Source organism: Oncorhynchus clarkii, chromosome 5, assembly GCF_045791955.1.
Source record: "Oncorhynchus clarkii lewisi isolate Uvic-CL-2024 chromosome 5, UVic_Ocla_1.0, whole genome shotgun sequence".
NCBI lineage: Eukaryota > Metazoa > Chordata > Actinopteri > Salmoniformes > Salmonidae > Oncorhynchus > Oncorhynchus clarkii.
Genome location: NC_092151.1, coordinates 8,007,033 through 8,028,824, shown reverse-complemented (window position 1 = coordinate 8,028,824; position 21,792 = coordinate 8,007,033). Strand labels below are relative to the sequence as shown.

Sequence of the window (21,792 nt, the reverse complement as noted above, 5' to 3'; positions counted from 1 at the left end):
CCCCAGCTGCGCATCCAGGCTGCTCAAACGTTGTCTATGTTTGGCAGCACATACCTGTGTGAACAACTGTTTTCTTTGATGAACCTGAACAAAACATCACACAGAAGTCGACTTACTGCTGAACACCTCCACTCAATTCTGAGGATTTCTTCAGCTCAGAGCCTTACCCCGAACATTGATGAACTTGTGGAAAAGATGGGACACCACCAAGTATCACCCTCAACCTCAAACAAGTGAACATTACTGTGCAATCACATATTTAGAGTTTTTACTCAGTTCAAGTTTAAAAGTTAAAATTTAATATTTGTTTTCACTGCATGTTACTTCTCCTTAAACAAAGTGTTGTTTTTGATTAATAGATTTTTGCACTTTATTTTTTTGTATTTCAATCCAATTATATTTTAAAAATATTTCAGTTGAGTGGATGATAGAAAATTGCTATTATTGTTTTTTCTTTGAAGTAAATTTAGCCCACTTTTGCTAAAATAGAAAATATAGTCTACTGATGGTGCCTTGAATACCGGTTTCTTTCATTTAATGTTCATGTTATGGGGATATTTATATAAAGGAAATTTGTCTTTTGTGTCTGTTGAAAATTAAAGATTACTGACAGAGCCATAAGAAAATATTGCTTTATTTATCTGATCATATTGTAATATATTTGTTAGGTTTTCAGTAGGTTCAATTAGGTTCACTAGACTATATGCGTCATTTAAAAATTTTTCAATGAACATTCGAACAGTCCGGCCCTCGTCTTGTAGCTGATTTTTTTATTTGGCCCTCCGTCCATTTGACTTTGACACCCCTGCATTAAACCAATGTGAGACGAGGTGCAGACCATGTTAGGAGAAGAGCAGAAGGCACTAAACCAATGTGAGACGAGGTGCAGACCATTTTAGGAGGGGAGCAGAAGGCATTAAACCAATGTGAGACGAGGTGCAGACCATGTTAGGAGAAGAGCAGAAGGCACTAAACCAATGTGAGACGAGGTGCAGACCATGTTAGGAGGGGAGCAGAAGGCATTAAACCAATGTGAGACGAGATGCAGACCATGTTAGGAGGGGAGCAGAAGGCATTAAACCAATGTTAGACGAGATGCAGACCATGTTAGGAGAAGAGCAGAAGGCAATAAACCAATGTGAGACGAGGTGCAGACCATGTTAGGAGAGGAGCAGAAGGCATTAAACCAATGTGAGACGAGGTGCAGACCATGTTAGGAGGGGAGCAGAAGGCACTAAACCAATGTGAGACGAGGTGCAGACCATGTTAGGAGGGGAGCAGAAGGCATTAAACCAATGTGAGACGAGGTGCAGACCATGTTAGGAGAAGAGCAGAAGGCACTAAACCAATGTGAGACGAGGTGCAGACCATTTTAGGAGGGGAGCAGAAGGCATTAAACCAATGTGAGACGAGGTGCAGACCATGTTAGGAGAAGAGCAGAAGGCACTAAACCAATGTGAGACGAGGTGCAGACCATGTTAGGAGGGGAGCAGAAGGCATTAAACCAATGTGAGACGAGATGCAGACCATGTTAGGAGGGGAGCAGAAGGCATTAAACCAATGTTAGACGAGATGCAAACCATGTTAGGAGAAGAGCAGAAGGCAATAAACCAATGTGAGACGAGGTGCAGACCATGTTAGGAGAGGAGCAGAAGGCATTAAACCAATGTGAGACGAGGTGCAGACCATGTTAGGAGGGGAGCAGAAGGCACTAAACCAATGTGAGACGAGGTGCAGACCATGTTAGGAGGGGAGCAGAAGGCATTAAACCAATGTGAGACGAGGTGCAGACCATGTTAGGAGGGGAGCAGAAGGCATTAAACCAATGTGAGACGAGGTGCAGACCATGTTAGGCGGGGAGCAGAAGGCATTAAACCAATGTGAGATGCAGACCATGTTAGGAGAGGAGCAGAAGGCATTAAACCAATGTGAGACGAGGTGCAGACCATGTTAGGAGGGGAGCAGAAGGCATTAAACCAATGTGAGACGAGATGCAGACCATGTTAGGAGAGGAGCAGAAGGCACTAAACCAATGTGAGATGCAGACCATATTAGGAGAGGAGCAGAAGGCACTAAACCAATGTGAGATGCAGACCATGTTAGGAGAAGAGCAGAAGGCACTAAACCAATGTGAGACGAGGTGCAGCCATGTTAGGAGGGGAGCAGAAGGCACTAAACCAATATGAGACGAGATGCAGACCATGTTAGGAGAGGAGCAGAAGGCATTAAACCAATGTGAGACGAGATGCAGACCATGTTAGGAGGGGAGCAGAAGGCATTAAACCAATGTGAGACGAGATGCAGACCATGTTAGGAGAAGTGCAGAAGGCACTAAACCAATGTGAGACGAGGTGCAGACCATGTTAGGAGAGGAGCAGAAGGCATTAAACCAATGTGAGACGAGGTGCAAACCATGTTAGGAGGGGAGCAGAAGGCACTAAACCAATGTGAGACGAGGTGCAGACCATGTTAGGAGGGGAGCAGAAGGCATTAAACCAATGTGAGGTGCAGACCATGTTAGGAGGGGAGCAGAATGCATTAAACCAATGTGAGACGAGATGCAGACCATGTTAGGAGGGGAGCAGAAGGCACTAAACCAATGTGAGACGAGGTGCAGACCATGTTAGGAGGGGAGCAGAAGGCATTAAACCAATGTGAGACGAGGTGCAGACCATGTTAGGAGGGGAGCAGAAGGCATTAAACCAATGTGAGATGAGGTGCAGACCATGTTAGGAGGGGAGCAGAAGGCATTAAACCAATGTGAGATGCAGACCATGTTAGGAGAGGAGCAGAAGGCATTAAACCAATGTGAGACGAGGTGCAGACCATGTTAGGAGGGGAGCAGAAGGCATTAAACCAATGTGAGACGAGGTGCAGACCATGTTAGGAAGGGAGCAGAAGGCATTAAACCAATGTGAGACGAGGTGCAGACCATGTTAGGAGGGGAGCAGAAGGCATTAAACCAATGTGAGATGCAGACCATGTTAGGAGAGGAGCAGAAGGCATTAAACCAATGTGAGACGAGGTGCAGACCATGTTAGGAGAAGAGCAGAAGGCACTAAACCAATGTGAGACGAGGTGCAGACCATGTTAGGAGAGGAGCAGAAGGCATTAAACCAATGTGAGACGAGGTGCAGACCATGTTAGGAGGGGAGCAGAAGGCATTAAACCAATGTGAGACGAGGTGCAGCCATGTTAGGAGAAGAACAGAAGGCACTAAACCAATGTGAGACGAGGTGCGGACCATGTTAGGAGGGGAGCAGAATGCACTAAACCAATGTGAGACGAGGTGCAGACCATGTTAGGAGAAGAGCATAAGGCACTAAACCAATGTGAGACGAGGTGCAGACCATGTTAGGAGGGGAGCAGAAGGCATTAAACCAATGTGAGATGAGATGCAGACCATGTTAGGAGGGGAGCAGAAGGCATTAAACCAATGTGAGACGAGATGCAGACCATGTTAGGAGAAGAGCAGAAGGCACTAAACCAATGTGAGACGAGGTGCAGACCATGTTAGGAGAGGAGCAGAAGGCATTAAACCAATGTGAGACGAGGTGCAGACCATGTTAGGAGAAGAGCAGAAGGCACTAAACCAATGTGAGACGAGGTGCAGACCATGTTAGGAGAAGAGCAGAAGGCATTAAACCAATGTGAGACGAGGTGCAGACCATGTTAGGAGAGGAGCAGAAGGCATTAAACCAATGTGAGACAAGGTGCAGACCATGTTAGGAGAAGAGCAGAAGGCAATAAACCAATGTGAGACGAGGTGCAGACCATTTTAGGAGGGGAGCAGAAGGCATTAAACCAATGTGAGACGAGGTGCAGACCATGTTAGGAGAAGAGCAGAAGGCACTAAACCAATGTGAGACGAGGTGCAGACCATGTTAGGAGGGGAGCAGAAGGCATTAAAACCAATGTGAGACGAGATGCAGACCATGTTAGGAGGGGAGCAGAAGGCATTAAACCAATGTGAGACGAGATGCAGACCATGTTAGGAGAAGAGCAGAAGGCACTAAACCAATGTGAGACGAGGTGCAGACCATGTTAGGAGAGGAGCAGAAGGCATTAAACCAATGTGAGACGAGGTGCAGACCATGTTAGGAGGGGAGCAGAAGGCACTAAACCAATGTGAGACGAGGTGCAGTCCATGTTAGGAGGGGAGCAGAAGGCATTAAACCAATGTGAGACGAGGTGCAGACCATGTTAGGAGGGGAGCAGAAGGCATTAAACCAATGTGAGACGAGGTGCAGACCATGTTAGGCGGGGAGCAGAAGGCATTAAACCAATGTGAGATGCAGACCATGTTAGGAGAGGAGCAGAAGGCATTAAACCAATGTGAGACGAGGTGCAGACCATGTTAGGAGGGGAGCAGAAGGCATTAAACCAATGTGAGACGAGATGCAGACCCTGTTAGGAGGGGAGCAGAAGGCATTAAACCAATGTGAGACGAGATGCAGACCATGTTAGGAGAGGAGCAGAAGGCACTAAACCAATGTGAGATGCAGACCATATTAGGAGAGGAGCAGAAGGCACTAAACCAATGTGAGATGCAGACCATGTTAGGAGAAGAGCAGAAGGCACTAAACCAATGTGAGACGAGGTGCAGCCATGTTAGGAGGGGAGCAGAAGGCACTAAACCAATGTGAGACGAGATGCAGACCATGTTAGGAGAGGAGCAGAAGGCATTAAACAAATGTGAGATGCAGACCATGTTAGGAGGGGAGCAGAAGGCATTAAACCAATGTGAGACGAGATGCAGACCATGTTTGGAGAGGAGCAGAAGGCATTAAACCAATGTGAGACGAGATGCAGACCATGTTAGGAGGGGAGCAGAAGGCATTAAACCAATGTGAGACGAGATGCAGACCATGTTAGGAGAAGAGCAGAAGGCACTAAACCAATGTGAGACGAGGTGCAGACCATGTTAGGAGAGGAGCAGAAGGCATTAAACCATTGTGAGACGAGGTGCAAACCATGTTAGGAGGGGAGCAGAAGGCACTAAACCAATGTGAGACGAGGTGCAGACCATGTTAGGAGGGGAGCAGAAGGCATTAAACCAATGTGAGGTGCAGACCATGTTAGGAGGGGAGCAGAATGCATTAAACCAATGTGAGACGAGATGCAGACCATGTTAGGAGGGGAGCAGAAGGCACTAAACCAATGTGAGATGCAGACCATATTAGGAGGGGAGCAGAAGCCACTAAACCAATATGAGACGAGATGCAGACCATGTTAGGAGAGGAGCAGAAGGCATTAAACCAATGTGAGATGCAGACCATGTTAGGAGGGGAGCAGAAGGCATTAAACCAATGTGAGACGAGATGCAGACCATGTTTGGAGAGGAGCAGAAGGCATTAAACCAATGTGAGACGAGATGCAGACCATGTTAGGAGGGGAGCAGAAGGCATTAAACCAATGTGAGACGAGATGCAGACCATGTTAGGAGAAGAGCAGAAGGCATTAAACCAATGTGAGACGAGGTGCAGACCATGTTAGGAGAGGAGCAGAAGGCATTAAACCAATGTGAGACGAGGTGCAAACCATGTTAGGAGGGGAGCAGAAGGCACTAAACCAATGTGAGACGAGGTGCAGACCATGTTAGGAGGGGGGCAGAAGGCATTAAACCAATGTGAGGTGCAGACCATGTTAGGAGGGGAGCAGAATGCATTAAACCAATGTGAGACGAGATGCAGACCATGTTAGGAGGGGAGCAGAAGGCACTAAACCAATGTGAGACGAGGTGCAGACCATGTTAGGAGGGGAGCAGAAGGCATTAAACCAATGTGAGACGAGGTGCAGACCATGTTAGGAGGGGAGCAGAAGGCATTAAACCAATGTGAGACGAGGTGCAGACCATGTTAGGAGGGGAGCAGAAGGCATTAAACCAATGTGAGATGCAGACCATGTTAGGAGAGGAGCAGAAGGCATTAAACCAATGTGAGACGAGGTGCAGACCATGTTAGGAGGGGAGCAGAAGGCATTAAACCAATGTGAGACGAGGTGCAGACCATGTTAGGAAGGGAGCAGAAGGCATTAAACCAATGTGAGACGAGGTGCACACCATGTTAGGAGGGGAGCAGAAGGCATTAAACCAATGTGAGATGCAGACCATGTTAGGAGAGGAGCAGAAGGCATTAAACCAATGTGAGACGAGGTGCAGACCATGTTAGGAGAAGAGCAGAAGGCACTAAACCAATGTGAGACGAGGTGCAGACCATGTTAGGAGAGGAGCAGAAGGCATTAAACCAATGTGAGACGAGGTGCAGACCATGTTAGGAGGGGAGCAGAAGGCATTAAACCAATGTGAGACGAGGTGCAGCCATGTTAGGAGAAGAACAGAAGGCACTAAACCAATGTGAGACGAGGTGCGGACCATGTTAGGAGGGGAGCAGAATGCACTAAACCAATGTGAGACGAGGTGCAGACCATGTTAGGAGAAGAGCAGAAGGCACTAAACCAATGTGAGACGAGGTGCAGACCATGTTAGGAGGGGAGCAGAAGGCATTAAACCAATGTGAGACGAGATGCAGACCATGTTAGGAGGGGAGCAGAAGGCATTAAACCAATGTGAGACGAGATGCAGACCATGTTAGGAGAAGAGCAGAAGGCACTAAACCAATGTGAGACGAGGTGCAGACCATGTTAGGAGAGGAGCAGAAGGCATTAAACCAATGTGAGACGAGGTGCAGACCATGTTAGGAGAAGAGCAGAAGGCACTAAACCATTATGTGACGAGGTGCAGACCATTTTAGGAGGGGAGCAGAAGGCATTAAACCAATGTGAGACGAGGTGCAGACCATGTTAGGAGAAGAGCAGAAGGCACTAAACCAATGTGAGACGAGGTGCAGACCATGTTAGGAGAAGAGCAGAAGGCACTAAACCAATGTGAGACGAGGTGCAGACCATGTTAGGAGAGGAGCAGAAGGCATTAAACCAATGTGAGACGAGGTGCAGACCATGTTAGGAGAAGAGCAGAAGGCAATAAACCAATGTGAGACGAGGTGCAGACCATTTTAGGAGGGGAGCAGAAGGCATTAAACCAATGTGAGACGAGGTGCAGACCATGTTAGGAGAAGAGCAGAAGGCACTAAACCAATGTGAGACGAGGTGCAGACCATGTTAGGAGGGGAGCAGAAGGCATTAAACCAATGTGAGACGAGATGCAGACCATGTTAGGAGGGGAGCAGAAGGCATTAAACCAATGTGAGACGAGATGCAGACCATGTTAGGAGAAGAGCAGAAGGCACTAAACCAATGTGAGACGAGGTGCAGACCATGTTAGGAGAGGAGCAGAAGGCATTAAACCAATGTGAGACGAGGTGCAGACCATGTTAGGAGGGGAGCAGAAGGCACTAAACCAATGTGAGACGAGGTGCAGACCATGTTAGGAGGGGAGCAGAAGGCATTAAACCAATGTGAGACGAGGTGCAGACCATGTTAGGAGGGGAGCAGAAGGCATTAAACCAATGTGAGACGAGGTGCAGACCATGTTAGGCGGGGAGCAGAAGGCATTAAACCAATGTGAGATGCAGACCATGTTAGGAGAGGAGCAGAAGGCATTAAACCAATGTGAGACGAGGTGCAGACCATGTTAGGAGGGGAGCAGAAGGCATTAAACCAATGTGAGACGAGATGCAGACCCTGTTAGGAGGGGAGCAGAAGGCATTAAACCAATGTGAGACGAGATGCAGACCATGTTAGGAGAGGAGCAGAAGGCACTAAACCAATGTGAGATGCAGACCATATTAGGAGAGGAGCAGAAGGCACTAAACCAATGTGAGATGCAGACCATGTTAGGAGAAGAGCAGAAGGCACTAAACCAATGTGAGACGAGGTGCAGCCATGTTAGGAGGGGAGCAGAAGGCACTAAACCAATGTGAGACGAGATGCAGACCATGTTAGGAGAGGAGCAGAAGGCATTAAACAAATGTGAGATGCAGACCATGTTAGGAGGGGAGCAGAATGCATTAAACCAATGTGAGACGAGATGCAGACCATGTTAGGAGGGGAGCAGAAGGCACTAAACCAATGTGAGACGAGGTGCAGACCATGTTAGGAGGGGAGCAGAAGGCATTAAACCAATGTGAGACGAGGTGCAGACCATGTTAGGAGGGGAGCAGAAGGCACTAAACCAATGTGAGACGAGGTGCAGACCATGTTAGGAGGGGAGCAGAAGGCATTAAACCAATGTGAGGTGCAGACCATGTTAGGAGGGGAGCAGAATGCATTAAACCAATGTGAGACAAGATGCAGACCATGTTAGGAGGGGAGCAGAAGGCACTAAACCAATGTGAGACGAGGTGCAGACCATGTTAGGAGGGGAGCAGAAGGCATTAAACCAATGTGAGGCGAGGTGCAGACCATGTTAGGAGGGGAGCAGAAGGCATTAAACCAATGTGAGACGAGGTGCAGACCATGTTAGGAGGGGAGCAGAAGGCATTAAACCAATGTGAGATGCAGACCATGTTAGGAGAGGAGCAGAAGGCATTAAACCAATGTGAGACGAGGTGCAGACCATGTTAGGAGGGGAGCAGAAGGCATTAAACCAATGTGAGACGAGGTGCAGACCATGTTAGGAGAGGAGCAGAAAGCATTAAACCAATGTGAGACGAGGTGCAGACCATGTTAGGAGGGGAGCAGAAGGCATTAAACCAATGTGAGACGAGGTGCAGACCATGTTAGGAGGGGAGCAGAAGGCATTAAACCAATGTGAGACGAGGTGCAGACCATGTTAGGAGGGGAGCAGAAGGCATTAAACCAATGTGAGACGAGGTGCAGACCATGTTAGGCGGGGAGCAGAAGGCATTAAACCAATGTGAGATGCAGACCATGTTAGGAGAGGAGCAGAAGGCATTAAACCAATGTGAGACGAGGTGCAGACCATGTTAGGAGGGGAGCAGAAGGCATTAAACCAATGTGAGACGAGATGCAGACCCTGTTAGGAGGGGAGCAGAAGGCATTAAACCAATGTGAGACGAGATGCAGACCATGTTAGGAGAGGAGCAGAAGGCACTAAACCAATGTGAGATGCAGACCATATTAGGAGAGGAGCAGAAGGCACTAAACCAATGTGAGATGCAGACCATGTTAGGAGAAGAGCAGAAGGCACTAAACCAATGTGAGACGAGGTGCAGCCATGTTAGGAGGGGAGCAGAAGGCACTAAACCAATGTGAGACGAGATGCAGACCATGTTAGGAGAGGAGCAGAAGGCATTAAACAAATGTGAGATGCAGACCATGTTAGGAGGGGAGCAGAATGCATTAAACCAATGTGAGACGAGATGCAGACCATGTTAGGAGGGGAGCAGAAGGCACTAAACCAATGTGAGACGAGGTGCAGACCATGTTAGGAGGGGAGCAGAAGGCATTAAACCAATGTGAGACGAGGTGCAGACCATGTTAGGAGGGGAGCAGAAGGCACTAAACCAATGTGAGACGAGGTGCAGACCATGTTAGGAGGGGAGCAGAAGGCATTAAACCAATGTGAGGTGCAGACCATGTTAGGAGGGGAGCAGAATGCATTAAACCAATGTGAGACAAGATGCAGACCATGTTAGGAGGGGAGCAGAAGGCACTAAACCAATGTGAGACGAGGTGCAGACCATGTTAGGAGGGGAGCAGAAGGCATTAAACCAATGTGAGGCGAGGTGCAGACCATGTTAGGAGGGGAGCAGAAGGCATTAAACCAATGTGAGACGAGGTGCAGACCATGTTAGGAGGGGAGCAGAAGGCATTAAACCAATGTGAGATGCAGACCATGTTAGGAGAGGAGCAGAAGGCATTAAACCAATGTGAGACGAGGTGCAGACCATGTTAGGAGGGGAGCAGAAGGCATTAAACCAATGTGAGACGAGGTGCAGACCATGTTAGGAGAGGAGCAGAAAGCATTAAACCAATGTGAGACGAGGTGCAGACCATGTTAGGAGGGGAGCAGAAGGCATTAAACCAATGTGAGACGAGGTGCAGACCATGTTAGGAGGGGAGCAGAAGGCATTAAACCAATGTGAGATGCAGACCATGTTAGGAGAGGAGCAGAAGGCATTAAACCAATGTGAGACGAGGTGCAGACCATGTTAGGAGAGGAGCAGAAGGCATTAAACCAATGTGAGACGAGGTGCAGACCATGTTAGGAGGGGAGCAGAAGGCATTAAACCAATGTGAGACGAGGTGCAGACCATGTTAGGAGGGGAGCAGAAGGCATTAAACCAATGTGAGACGAGATGCAGCCATATTATGAGGGGAGCAGAAGGCACTAAACCAATGTGAGACGATGTGCAGACCATGTTAGGAGGGGAGCAGAAGGCATTAAACCAATGTGAGATGAGGTGCAGACCAGGTTAGGAGAAGAGCAGAAGGCACTAAACCAATGTGAGACGAGATGCAGCCATGTTATGAGAAGAGCAGAAGGCACTAAACCAATGTGAGACGAGATGCAGCCATGTTATGAGAAGAGCAGAACGCACTAAACCAATGTGAGATGCAGACCATGTTAGGAGGGGAGCAGAAGGCATTAAACCAATGTGAGACGAGGTGCAGACCATGTTAGGAGGGGAGCAGAAGGCATTAAACCAATGTGAGATGCAGACCATGTTAGGAGGGGAGCAGAAGGCATTAAACCAATGTGAGACGAGGTGCAGACCATGTTAGGAGAGGAGCAGAAGGCATTAAACCAATGTGAGACGAGGTGCAGACCATGTTAGGAGAGGAGCAGAAGGCATTAAACCAATGTGAGACGAGGTGCAGACCATGTTAGGAGACGAGCAGAAGGCATTAAACCAATGTGAGACGAGGTGCAGACCATGTTAGGAGGGGAGCAGAATGCACTAAACCAATGTGAGACGAGGTGCAGACCAAAAATAATATGAGCATTAGGAAGAAAAAGACACAACTTTATTCACGTTACACATTGGCAGCGAAGAGTTGAATTCCAGTGTAGCCTAGTGCATAGTGTCCAGCCTAAATACACTGAACAAAAATATAAACGCAACATGTAAAGTGTTGGCCCCATGTTTCATGAGCCGAAATAACATTTTCCATACGCACAATTTTGTTTACAGCCCTGTTAGTGAGCATTTCTCCTAGGCCAAGATAATCCATCCACCTGACACGTGTGGCATATCAAGAAGCTGATTAAACAGTATGATCATTACACAGGTGCACCTTGTGCTGGGGACAATAAAAGGCCACTCTAAAATGTGCAGTTTTGTTACACAACACAATGCAACAGATGTCTCAAGTTTTGAGGGAGTGTGCAATTGGTATGCTGATTGCAGGAATGTCCACCAGAGCTGTTGCCAGAAAATCGAATGTTCATTTCTTTACCATAAGCCGCCTCAACAAAATTTTAGAGAATTTGGCCAACCGGCCTCACAACCACAGACCACTTGTAACCACGCCATGGGATCATGTGAGACCAGCCACCTGCACACCCGATAAAACTGTGAGTTTGCGCAACCGAAGAATTTCTACACAAACTGTCAGAAACCGTCTCAGGGAAGCTCAGCTGCGTGCTCATCATTGCAGGTGCAGACCATGTTAGGAGACGAGCAGAAGGCATTAAACCAATGTGAGACGAGGTGCAGACCATGTTAGGAGGGGAGCAGAATGCACTAAACCAATGTGAGACGAGGTGCAGACCAAAAATAATATGAGCATTAGGAAGAAAAAGACACAACTTTATTCACGTTACACATTGGCAGCGAAGAGTTGAATTCCAGTGTAGCCTAGTGCATAGTGTCCAGCCTAAATACACTGAACAAAAATATGTAAACAATATGTAAACATGCAACATGTAAAGTGTTGGCCCCATGTTTCATGAGCCGAAATAACATTTTCCATACGCACAATTTTGTTTACAGCCCTGTTAGTGAGCATTTCTCCTAGGCCAAGATAATCCATCCACCTGACACGTGTGGCATATCAAGAAGCTGATTAAACAGTATGATCATTACACAGGTGCACCTTGTGCTGGGGACAATAAAAGGCCACTCTAAAATGTGCAGTTTTGTTACACAACACAATGCAACAGATGTCTCAAGTTTTGAGGGAGTGTGCAATTGGCATGCTGATTGCAGGAATGTCCACCAGAGCTGTTGCCAGAAAATCGAATGTTCATTTCTTTACCATAAGCCGCCTCAACAAAATTTTAGAGAATTTGGCCAACCGGCCTCACAACCACAGACCACTTGTAACCACGCCATGGGATCATGTGAGACCAGCCACCTGCACACCCGATAAAACTGTGAGTTTGCGCAACCGAAGAATTTCTACACAAACTGTCAGAAACCGTCTCAGGGAAGCTCAGCTGCGTGCTCATCATCCTCACCAGGGTCTTGACCTGACTGCAGTTCGGCGTCGTAACCGACTTCAGTGGGCAAATGCTCACCTTCAATGTCCACTGGCACGCTGGAGAAGTGTGCTCTTTACAGATGAATCCCGGGTTTCAACTGTACCGGGCAGATGGCAAACATCGAGTATGGCGTCGTGTGGGCGAGTGGTTTGCTGATGTCAACGTTGTGAACAGAGTGCCCCATGGAGGTGGGGTTATGGTATGGGGCAGGCATAAGCTACGGACAACGAACACAAGTGTGTTTTATCGATGGCAATTGGAATGCACAGAGATGGAGTGTTGAGATCCTGAGGCCCATTGTCATGCCATTCATCCTCCTCCATCACCTCATGTTTCAGCATGATAATACACTGCCCCATGTCGCAAGAATCTGTACACAATTCCTGGAAGCTGAAAATGTCCAATGTATCAGACAGGTTTCTGATCCACGCCCCTACTTTTATATTATGTATCTATATTCCCAGTCATGTGAAATCTGTAGTTTAGGGCCCAATGAATGTATTTAAATTGACTGATTTCCTTATATGAACTGTAACTCAGTCAAATCTCATAAAATGCTCATATAAGACAGGCTCTACCAGGTGGTGCTCATATAGGACAGGCTCTACCAGGTCAGTGCTCATATAGGACAGGCTCTACCAGGTCAGTGCTCATATAAGACAGGCTCTATCAGGTGGTGCTCATATAGGACAGGCTTTACCAGGTGGTGCTCATATAGGACAGGCTCTACCAGGTCAGTGCTCATATAAGACAGGCTCTATCAGGTGGTGCTCATATAGGACAGGCTCTACCAGGTGGTGCTCATATACGACAGGCTCTACCAGGTCAGTGCTCATATAGGACAGGCTCTACCAGGTGGTGCTCATATAGGACAGGCTCTACCAGGTGGTGCTCATATAAGACAGGCTCTACCAAGTGGTGCTCATATAGGACAGGCTCTACCAGTTGGTGCTCATATAGGACAGGCTCTACCAGGTGGTGCTCATATAGGACAGGCTCTACCAGGTGGTGCTCATATAGGACAGGCTCTACCAGGTGGTGCTCATATAGGACAGGCTCTACCAGGTGGTGCTCAAATAAGACAGGCTCTAGCAGGTGGAGATCAGATAAGACAGGCTCTACCAGGTGGTGCTCATATAGGACAGGCTCTACCAGGTGGTGCTCATATAGGACAAGCTCTACCAGGTGGTGCTCATATAGGACAGGCTCTACCAGGTGGTGCTCATATAGGACAGGCTCTACCAGGTGGTGCTCAAATAAGACAGGCTCTACCAGGTGGTGCTCATATAGGACAGGCTCTACCAGGTGGTGCTCATAGGTGCTCATATAAGACAGGCTCTACCCGGTGGTGCTCATATAGGAGCTATACAGAGGAAACACTCTACTACACCAGAATGCACTGTATCCTCTAACGCCACTAAACCTTGACATACCTCCTCTGTACTGTGCCATCTCATAGCGTCTATACTGAAGAAAACATATGGAGTTGACCAAACAATAAGGTTCATGCATCTAAACAACAGGTGGACTGGAAAACATGGTCAATGGAGAATCTCCGTAATATTAATCTGTGTCTGGATAACCGCCCCATAAAGTACAATAAACGTTGGTTTTCTGTGCAATACTGTGATCTGGAAATTCTACTGTAATCTTATACTTGACTAGTCCAGTTACAGTTTGGTTAATTGTCCAACCGTGTGGTCCTGACCAGATGTTGACGAGTGTTTGGTGGGGAACCTATGTGGCAACGGGACGTGCTCTAACGTGATTGGAGGGTTCGAGTGTAACTGTGAGGAGGGCTTTGAGCCAGGCCCCATGATGACCTGTGAAGGTGGGTGGAAGTGGAACCCTCCTGGACATGTTGTCAATGTGGTGGAGATTTATTTATTTAATATTGTGTTGCAGTCATTGTATGTGATTCAGTATTTTAAAATGTTTTGATATACTTTTATTTTCCGAGTTTTAGTATATTGAAAATCGAATAAAATCATAATCTTAACATTGGCAAATGTGTTTAATTGCAAATGGAACATATTAATATTATATTAATCTAATGTGAAATGTTCAGTAGGAAAGTTAAACCATATGGATATAAATATAAGAATATATAAATATATGAATATATAAATATATGAATATATAAATATGTGCTGGATGTATTGAAGGCAGGATATACATTTAAATGCAGAAATGTTCTAATGAGACTGATTATTTGCCTGAAGGTTGTGCTGTGTTGTGTGCGTGTGCGTGTGCGTGTGCATGGGATATTGATTTTGACTGCTCGTGTTGTCCTCTGTCTGTCTCTCTGTCTGTCTGTCTACGTCCCGTTCTCTGGGTCAGACGTCAACGAGTGTGCAATCAGCCCCCTACTGTGTGCATTCCGCTGCATCAACACCTTCGGAGGATACGAGTGCATGTGTCCCGGTGGCTACACACTGAGAGAGAACCAGAGGATGTGCCAGGGTGAGATGCACACGCTACACGCTACACGCTACACGCTACACGCTACACGCTACACGCTACACGCTCCACACTTACACACATTATTACTCTTTTACCCAATATTGACCCTGAAGGGATAGTTCAACCAAATGACGAGTCACGCTAACTCCCAAAACACACACACACACACGGACGGACACGCTTACACACTCTTCACACTCTACACACTTTTCACAAACGCTGCTGCTGCTGTTTATTATCTATCCTGATTGCCTAGTTACCTTTCTACATGTACATATTACCTCCATTACATCCATTACTTCGTTCCCCTGCACATTGACTTGATACCGGTACTCCTTGTATATAGTTATATTTTTCAAATATTGATTTCCTTCTTTATTTTTGTATTATTCGTTTTTAAATGTATTGTAGAAACACCGGTATACATACAAGAAGTATACCAACAGACAATGATAACATTTGCTAGTGGATACAACAAATTACAGATTATACAAAGACCTTAGTCAACACTTTTTTTTTGGTTACTACATGATTCCATACGGGTTATTTCATAGTTGTGATGTCTTCACTATTATTCTACAATGTAGACAATAGTACAAATAAAGAAAAAAAACCCTTGAATTGAGTAGGTGTGTCCACACTTTTGACTGGTACTGTATGTGTCATCAGCCCCGAGGAGAGGGGCTGATTTTTTAAGGTGTTCATTTAGAACAAATGACCTCTTCCAACTATAATAGGGTCATCACATTGTGCCCTTTCAGCCTCCACAACTGATTTCACATCCCGCAGATAATACCAACAAACAAACAACAAAAAAGAGTTGAGGTCACCTCACAGTACTTAGAACTATATACAAAACAACAGCTTTGTTTCCTCATCATTTCTCCCCGTGGGCATATAATATTAAAACAACTCAAGACTATGGTGGGTTTTTACACACATCCAAACCTTTCACAGTAGCTGGACAAAGATCCAATATAAATACCGACGTACCAACGGGAGAATGTCCACTCACCGTTTTACTGCTTTCAAATAGGCCTGTGTGTTTTATGAACATAATCGGAACCATCTTACAGTTAAAATCGTGTTTTCTCGTCTCCAGAAGTTGCATTGCAACTTAAACTTAAATGAACTTAAATGAAAAACAAACTGTTTTTTTTATTTTTTTTTAGCTAAACAACAAGTAAAATGTAATGAGATGATAAAATCTCCAGGATAAATAAGACTCATGTCGAACCAACCTTTGGTTATAGAATGCTTTAGGGAGGGCTTGAGTTTTTTACCATATGAAATGGAAAACTATATTTTTTTTACAGGTTACAGATAACTTCTAAATACAAGGGTCACCAGTATTCACCGAGGTACTCATCTTCTCGTTTCATGATGGGCACGTAGCCTACTGTACATCATGGAAGGTTTTTTTTCTTCATTCATGCCATAACCCATCTGCGTTACTGCTAAAAGCCAGCTTTTGGTTGCTCTTAAATATCCCCGTCAGCACTGCTGGAAATTAGCACTTTGGATCCTGTTTTTAAGGACACACCTCAAATATTTCCACCTCGCCCATGTGAGCTCAAGCCAGCTGATATAAGACAGGTAAATTGCTGCGTTATGGCTTCAAAAATGCCGGTGTGGCAGGTTCTACATGACGAAATTACAAACAAACGTGCGTTTTGACATTAGCTTCGTCTTAACGCCAGCCCGAAAATAGAGCCCATTGGGTGTGAATCGTTTCTGAAGGCACTGTATAACACGAGGTACATTTTGTAATTTCGGATGAACGGTAAGTCTACAGACAAGGCTGAGAAAAATCGTTCATACTCACTAAAGAACATCTTTCTTCCATACAAAAGTACCGTGCTATCATTTCCTCAGATCTGGATGAGTGTTCCGAGGGGCTCCACGACTGTGAGTCCAGAGGCATGACCTGCAAGAACCTCATCGGCACCTTCATGTGTGTGTGCCCGTCGGGGATGGTGCGGCACCTGGACAACGAAGTGTGCGAGGGTAAGGAAAGGGTCTACAGTACATTGATAGGACTGTTCAACGGTGACGTGTTCCCATTTCACTGTGGTCGTTGATAGGACTGTTCAACAGTGATGTGTTACCATTTCACTGTGGTCGTTGATAGGACTGTTCAACAGTGATGTGTTCCCATTTCACTATGGTCGTTGATAGGACTGTTCAACAGTGATGTGTTCCCATTTCACTGTGGTCGTTGATAGGACTGTTCAACAGTGATGTGTTCCCATTTCACTGTGGTCGTTGACAGGACTGTACAAGACTGATCCCACTGGGCACAGATGTCAGTTCAATGTTTCGTTTTTTGATTTACATTTGGTTGAATTTTCAACTAGCGTGAATTCAACGTAAAATCAATGTCATTGGATTTAGGTTAAAAGTTGGGTGAAAAATTTAGCAAATCTAATCAGTTTTCCACGTTGATTCAACGCCATCGCATAGATGGGTTGAAATAATGTGGGAAGAATGTTAATTCAACCAGTTTTTCGCCTAGTGGGATGTGAGATTGCATATTTTTTTGGAGGGGAAATGCAAAGTTTGATTTTAAACATTATATCTCCCCTTCTACTACTGAATCTTTAACTTTCTATTTGTCTTTCTCTCTCTAACCCCTTTCATCTTTTACTCTCTCTCTCCATCACATTCTCCCCTCCCCTTGTATCCCTCCCTCTGTCTCTCTCTCTATCACATTCTCACCTCCCTTGTATCCCTCCCTCTGTCTCTCTCTCTCTCTCTCCATCACATTCTCACCTCCCTTGTATCCCTCCCCCTGTCTCTCTCTCTCTCTCCATCACATTCTCCCCTCCCTTGTATCCCTCCCTCTGTCTCTCTCTCTCTCTGCATCACATTCTCCCCTCCCTTTTATCCCTCCCTCTGTCTCTCTCTCTCTCTCCATCACATTCTCCCCTCCCTTGTATCCCTCCCTCTGTCTCTCTCTCTCTCTCCATCACATTCTCACCTCCCTTGTATCCCTCCCTCTGTCTCTCTCTCTTGCTCTGTTTCTCCATTCAGATGAGAATGAGTGTCGTAGCAAGCCGGGCATCTGTGAGAATGGTCGTTGTATCAACACGATAGGCAGCTACATATGTGAGTGTGGAGGCGGATATGAGTCTGACTCTACACGGACACAGTGTCTCGGTAAGAATCATACACACTCCTCCGGAACACACTTCTACTGTGTGTGTGTGTGTGTGTGTGTGTGTGTGTGTGTGTATGCGTGTGTGTGTGTATGCGTGTGTGTGTGTGTATGCGTGTGTGTGTGTGTGCGTGTGCGTGTGCGTGTGTGTGTGTCTGACAGTCAGTGTTCTGTACAGTATATGTCTAAAAATGAGCTATAAGTCGTTTATTTAGTTAGTGATACAACAGCCTGCCAAAATAAAAATGACACTTGAGAAACAACTAGAGCAGATTGTAGTCTTCTTATTTTTGTTAGCGCCTGTGCTACATCTGGACGGTTACATTTCCTCTCCTGTATAAATGTCTGTGTTTAAAAAAAAAAATGTAAATGAGGAAGAAAAAAATGAGATTTAAAACGCCTGTTCTTTTTTTCATGTGTAATGTGTTGAATGACTTGTTTAAATGTCTGTCTGTTCTGTATAGAGCCTGTGTTCTAACGGCAACGCTCCCGGTTGCTCTCAACCATAGTCTTCCCGCACCGGGAAAACAGGCTTCAATCCCCCCACAACGTCCTTTCTGTCTCCCCCACATATCTGTCTCCCCCCTCTGTTTCATAACACCTGCATTGCTTGCTGTTGGCTTGCTGGGTTTCTGTACAGCCCTTTGTGACATCAGCTGATTTAAGAAGGGCTTTATAAATACATTTGATGTGCCTCAATAAAGTTTAAAAAAATGATATAAATATGAAGAGAGAGGAAATTAGCATTTCACTACACTCGTATTAACATCTGCTAACCATGTGTATGTGACCAGTATCATTTTATTTGATTTAGAGTATTTTCACTGAGTGTACAAAATATTAAGGACACCTATATAATATTGAGTACCCTCCCTCCCCCCTCTCTCACAACAGCCTCAATTTGTCGGGGCATGGACTCTACAAGGTGTTGAAAGCGTTCCACAGGAATGCTGGCCCATGTTGACGCCAGTGCTTCCCACAGTTTTGCCAAGATGGCTGGATGTCCTTTGGGGTGGTGGACCATTCTTTATACACACAGGAAACTGTTGAGCGTGAAAAGCCCAGCAGCGTTGCAGTTTTTGACACACTCATACCGGTGTGCCTGCAACCTACAGTGCTACCATATCCCGTTCAAAGGCACTTACAGATTTTGTCTTGCCCATTCACCCTCTGAATGGCTCACATTCACAATCCATGTTTCAATTGTCTCAAGCCTTAAAAATCCTTCTTTAACCTGTCTCCTCCCCTTCATCTGGACTCATTCAATGGATTTAACAAGTGCCATCAATAAGGGATCATAGCTTTCACCTGATCAGCCTATGTCATAGAAAGAGGTGTTCTTAATGTTTTGTACACTCAGTGTATAGATGCAGTCTGTCTGTCTGCCCCTCTCTCTAGACTACAGGGAGGGCTTCTGCTTTACCGAGGTGCTCATGACTATGTGCCAGATGTCTTCCAGCAGCCGGACACCCACCACCAAGTCCCAGTGCTGCTGTGACGGAGGCCGCGGCTGGGGTAACCAGTGTGAGCTCTGTCCCCTGGCTGGCACGGCAGGCTACAGGAAGCTCTGTCCCCACGGCCCGGGATACGCCACCGACGGCATGGGTGAGAGGTCAAAGGGTTTGGAGTTATAGAGCATGAAAAGGGTTGAACAGTGGAAGTGCCTGTAGGCAGAAGTGCCTTGATGATAAGGCTTTAGATACAGGTTAAATGTGTTTGGCTTTCAGTCAGGTGGTCAATAGTTTCTTCTAGGCTTTTTAAATCATTCCAAATAGGCCATTATTCCCTTCCTCTAGGCACTAGTGTAGATCTGAAATGATAGGATAGGTGTAAGCGATATGGCAAAATGCCCATCCGACTATTCAAAAGGCAAGATGTAGCAATTACCACACATAAGTTCAAGGAATGATCCAGTGAAAGGAATGTCACCTCGCCCTAGGCAAGAGGTCAGGACGAGTGTTTCAGTGTTATTTTTAGAGTGTGAACTTGTAATTCATACTAGTTTTTTTTCTCTCAGGTTGTCCACTAGAATGCAAGACTAACCTAGCAAACCTAATAAACCCTTGAATTGAATCAAGATTAGTAATCGGAAAACAACAAATTATACATGGGACAAGCCAATTAAATTGACCCTATAGACAATGGCCACGCAACTTTTTCAGTTGAATTTTTTTTTATTTCTAAATATTTAAAAAAATATATTATTATTATTATTTTTTTACCCCCTTTTCTCCCCAATTTCGTGGTATCCAATTGTTAGTAGCTACTATCTTGTCTCATCGCTACAACTCCCGTACGGGCTGGGGAGAGACGAAGGTTGAAAGCCATGCGTCCTCCGAAACACAACCCAACCAAGCTGCACTGCTTCTTAACACAGCGCCATCCAACTCGGAAGCCAGCCGCACCAATGTGTCGGAGGAAACACCGTGCACCTGGCAACCTTGGTTATCGTGCACTGCGCCCGGCCCGCCTAAATGGTTTTGATTTAGGAAATCTGTTCCCAAGTATTACCACAAATCAATAGAGAAGTGATCATGTCTCAATGTAATCAAGGTATGAAATTATTATGTTATTGTCAAAAACAATATCTGTTTGGGCTTACTTCCACTCAATTTGCAGTGTACAAATGTGTTTCGGGCCCTATGACCATACATTCAGAAAATAATTACCCCATGGCTGAATCTAATTGTCACCCCCTGCTTTAGACTATGGGTATATTTCTTATTCAGCTGAATCCTGAATGGTCCCGTCTTCTCTGAATGGTCCCGTCTTCCCTGAATGGTCCCGTCTTCTCTGAATGGTCCCGTATTCTCTAAATGGTCCCGTATTCTCTGAATGGTCCCGTTTTCTCTAAATGGTCACGTCTTCTCTGAATGGCCCTGTGCTCTCTAAATGGTCCCGTCTTCTCTGAATGGTCCCGTCTTCTCTGAATGGTCCCGTCTTCTCTGAATGGTCCAGTCTTCTCTAAATGGTCCCGTATTCTCTGAATGGTCCCGTATTCTCTGAATGGTCCCGTCTTCTCTGAATGGTCCCATCTTCTCTGAATGATCCCGTCTTCTCTGAATGGTCCCGTCTTCTCTGAATGGTCCCATCTTCTCTGAATGATCCCGTCTTCTCTGAATGGTCCCGTCTTCTCTGAATGGCCCTGTGCTTTCTGTCTTTTGTCCTACAGATATAGACGAGTGTAAGGTACATATAGACACGTGTAAGAATGGACGCTGCATCAACACCATGGGATCCTACCGCTGCCACTGCAAACTGGGCTACACCTCCACCATCACTGGAATGGCCTGCGTGGGTAAGGCACATTCCACTGTTACACTTCTATTGGTCAGAACAGTATTATGATGCGACATGGAGTCTGTTGTGAAACCTACTGAGTGGTTGTGATTGAAGCTCATTGTGACTGTTTTTAAAAACCTGGTGAGTGGTTGTGATTGAAGCCCATTGTGACTGTTTTTAAAAACCTACTGAGTGGTTGTGATTGAAGCTCATTGTGACTGTTTTTAAAAACCTGGTGAGTGGTTGTGATTGAAGCTCATTGTGACTGTTTTTAAAAACCTGGTGAGTGGTTGTGATTGAAGCTCATTGTGACTGTTTTTAAAAACCTGGTGAGTGGCTGTGATTGAAGCTCATTGTGACTGTTTTTAAAAACCTGGTGAGTGGCTGTGATTGAAGCTCATTGTGACTGTTTTTAAAAACCTGGTGAGTGGTTGTGATTGAAGCTCATTGTGACTGTTTTTAAAAACCTACTGAGTGGTTGTGATTGAAGCTCATTGTGACTGTTTTTAAAAACCTGGTGTGTGGTTGTGATTGAAGCCCA

At 45.8% G+C, this 21,792-nt stretch overlaps 1 protein-coding gene across 1 annotated transcript in view; it reads left to right on the top strand.

Moving 5' to 3' along the window:
- Positions 1-21,792, top strand: part of LOC139408287 (fibrillin 2a) — a 231,743-nt gene that overhangs the window by 192,585 nt on the left and 17,366 nt on the right. The window contains exons 53-58 of the mRNA XM_071151997.1: positions 14,061-14,180; positions 14,690-14,812; positions 16,688-16,819; positions 17,846-17,971; positions 19,368-19,574; positions 21,142-21,267. Coding sequence (XP_071008098.1) covers positions 14,061-14,180; positions 14,690-14,812; positions 16,688-16,819; positions 17,846-17,971; positions 19,368-19,574; positions 21,142-21,267 — 834 coding nt within the window. The remainder of the gene's footprint in view (positions 1-14,060; positions 14,181-14,689; positions 14,813-16,687; positions 16,820-17,845; positions 17,972-19,367; positions 19,575-21,141; positions 21,268-21,792) is intronic.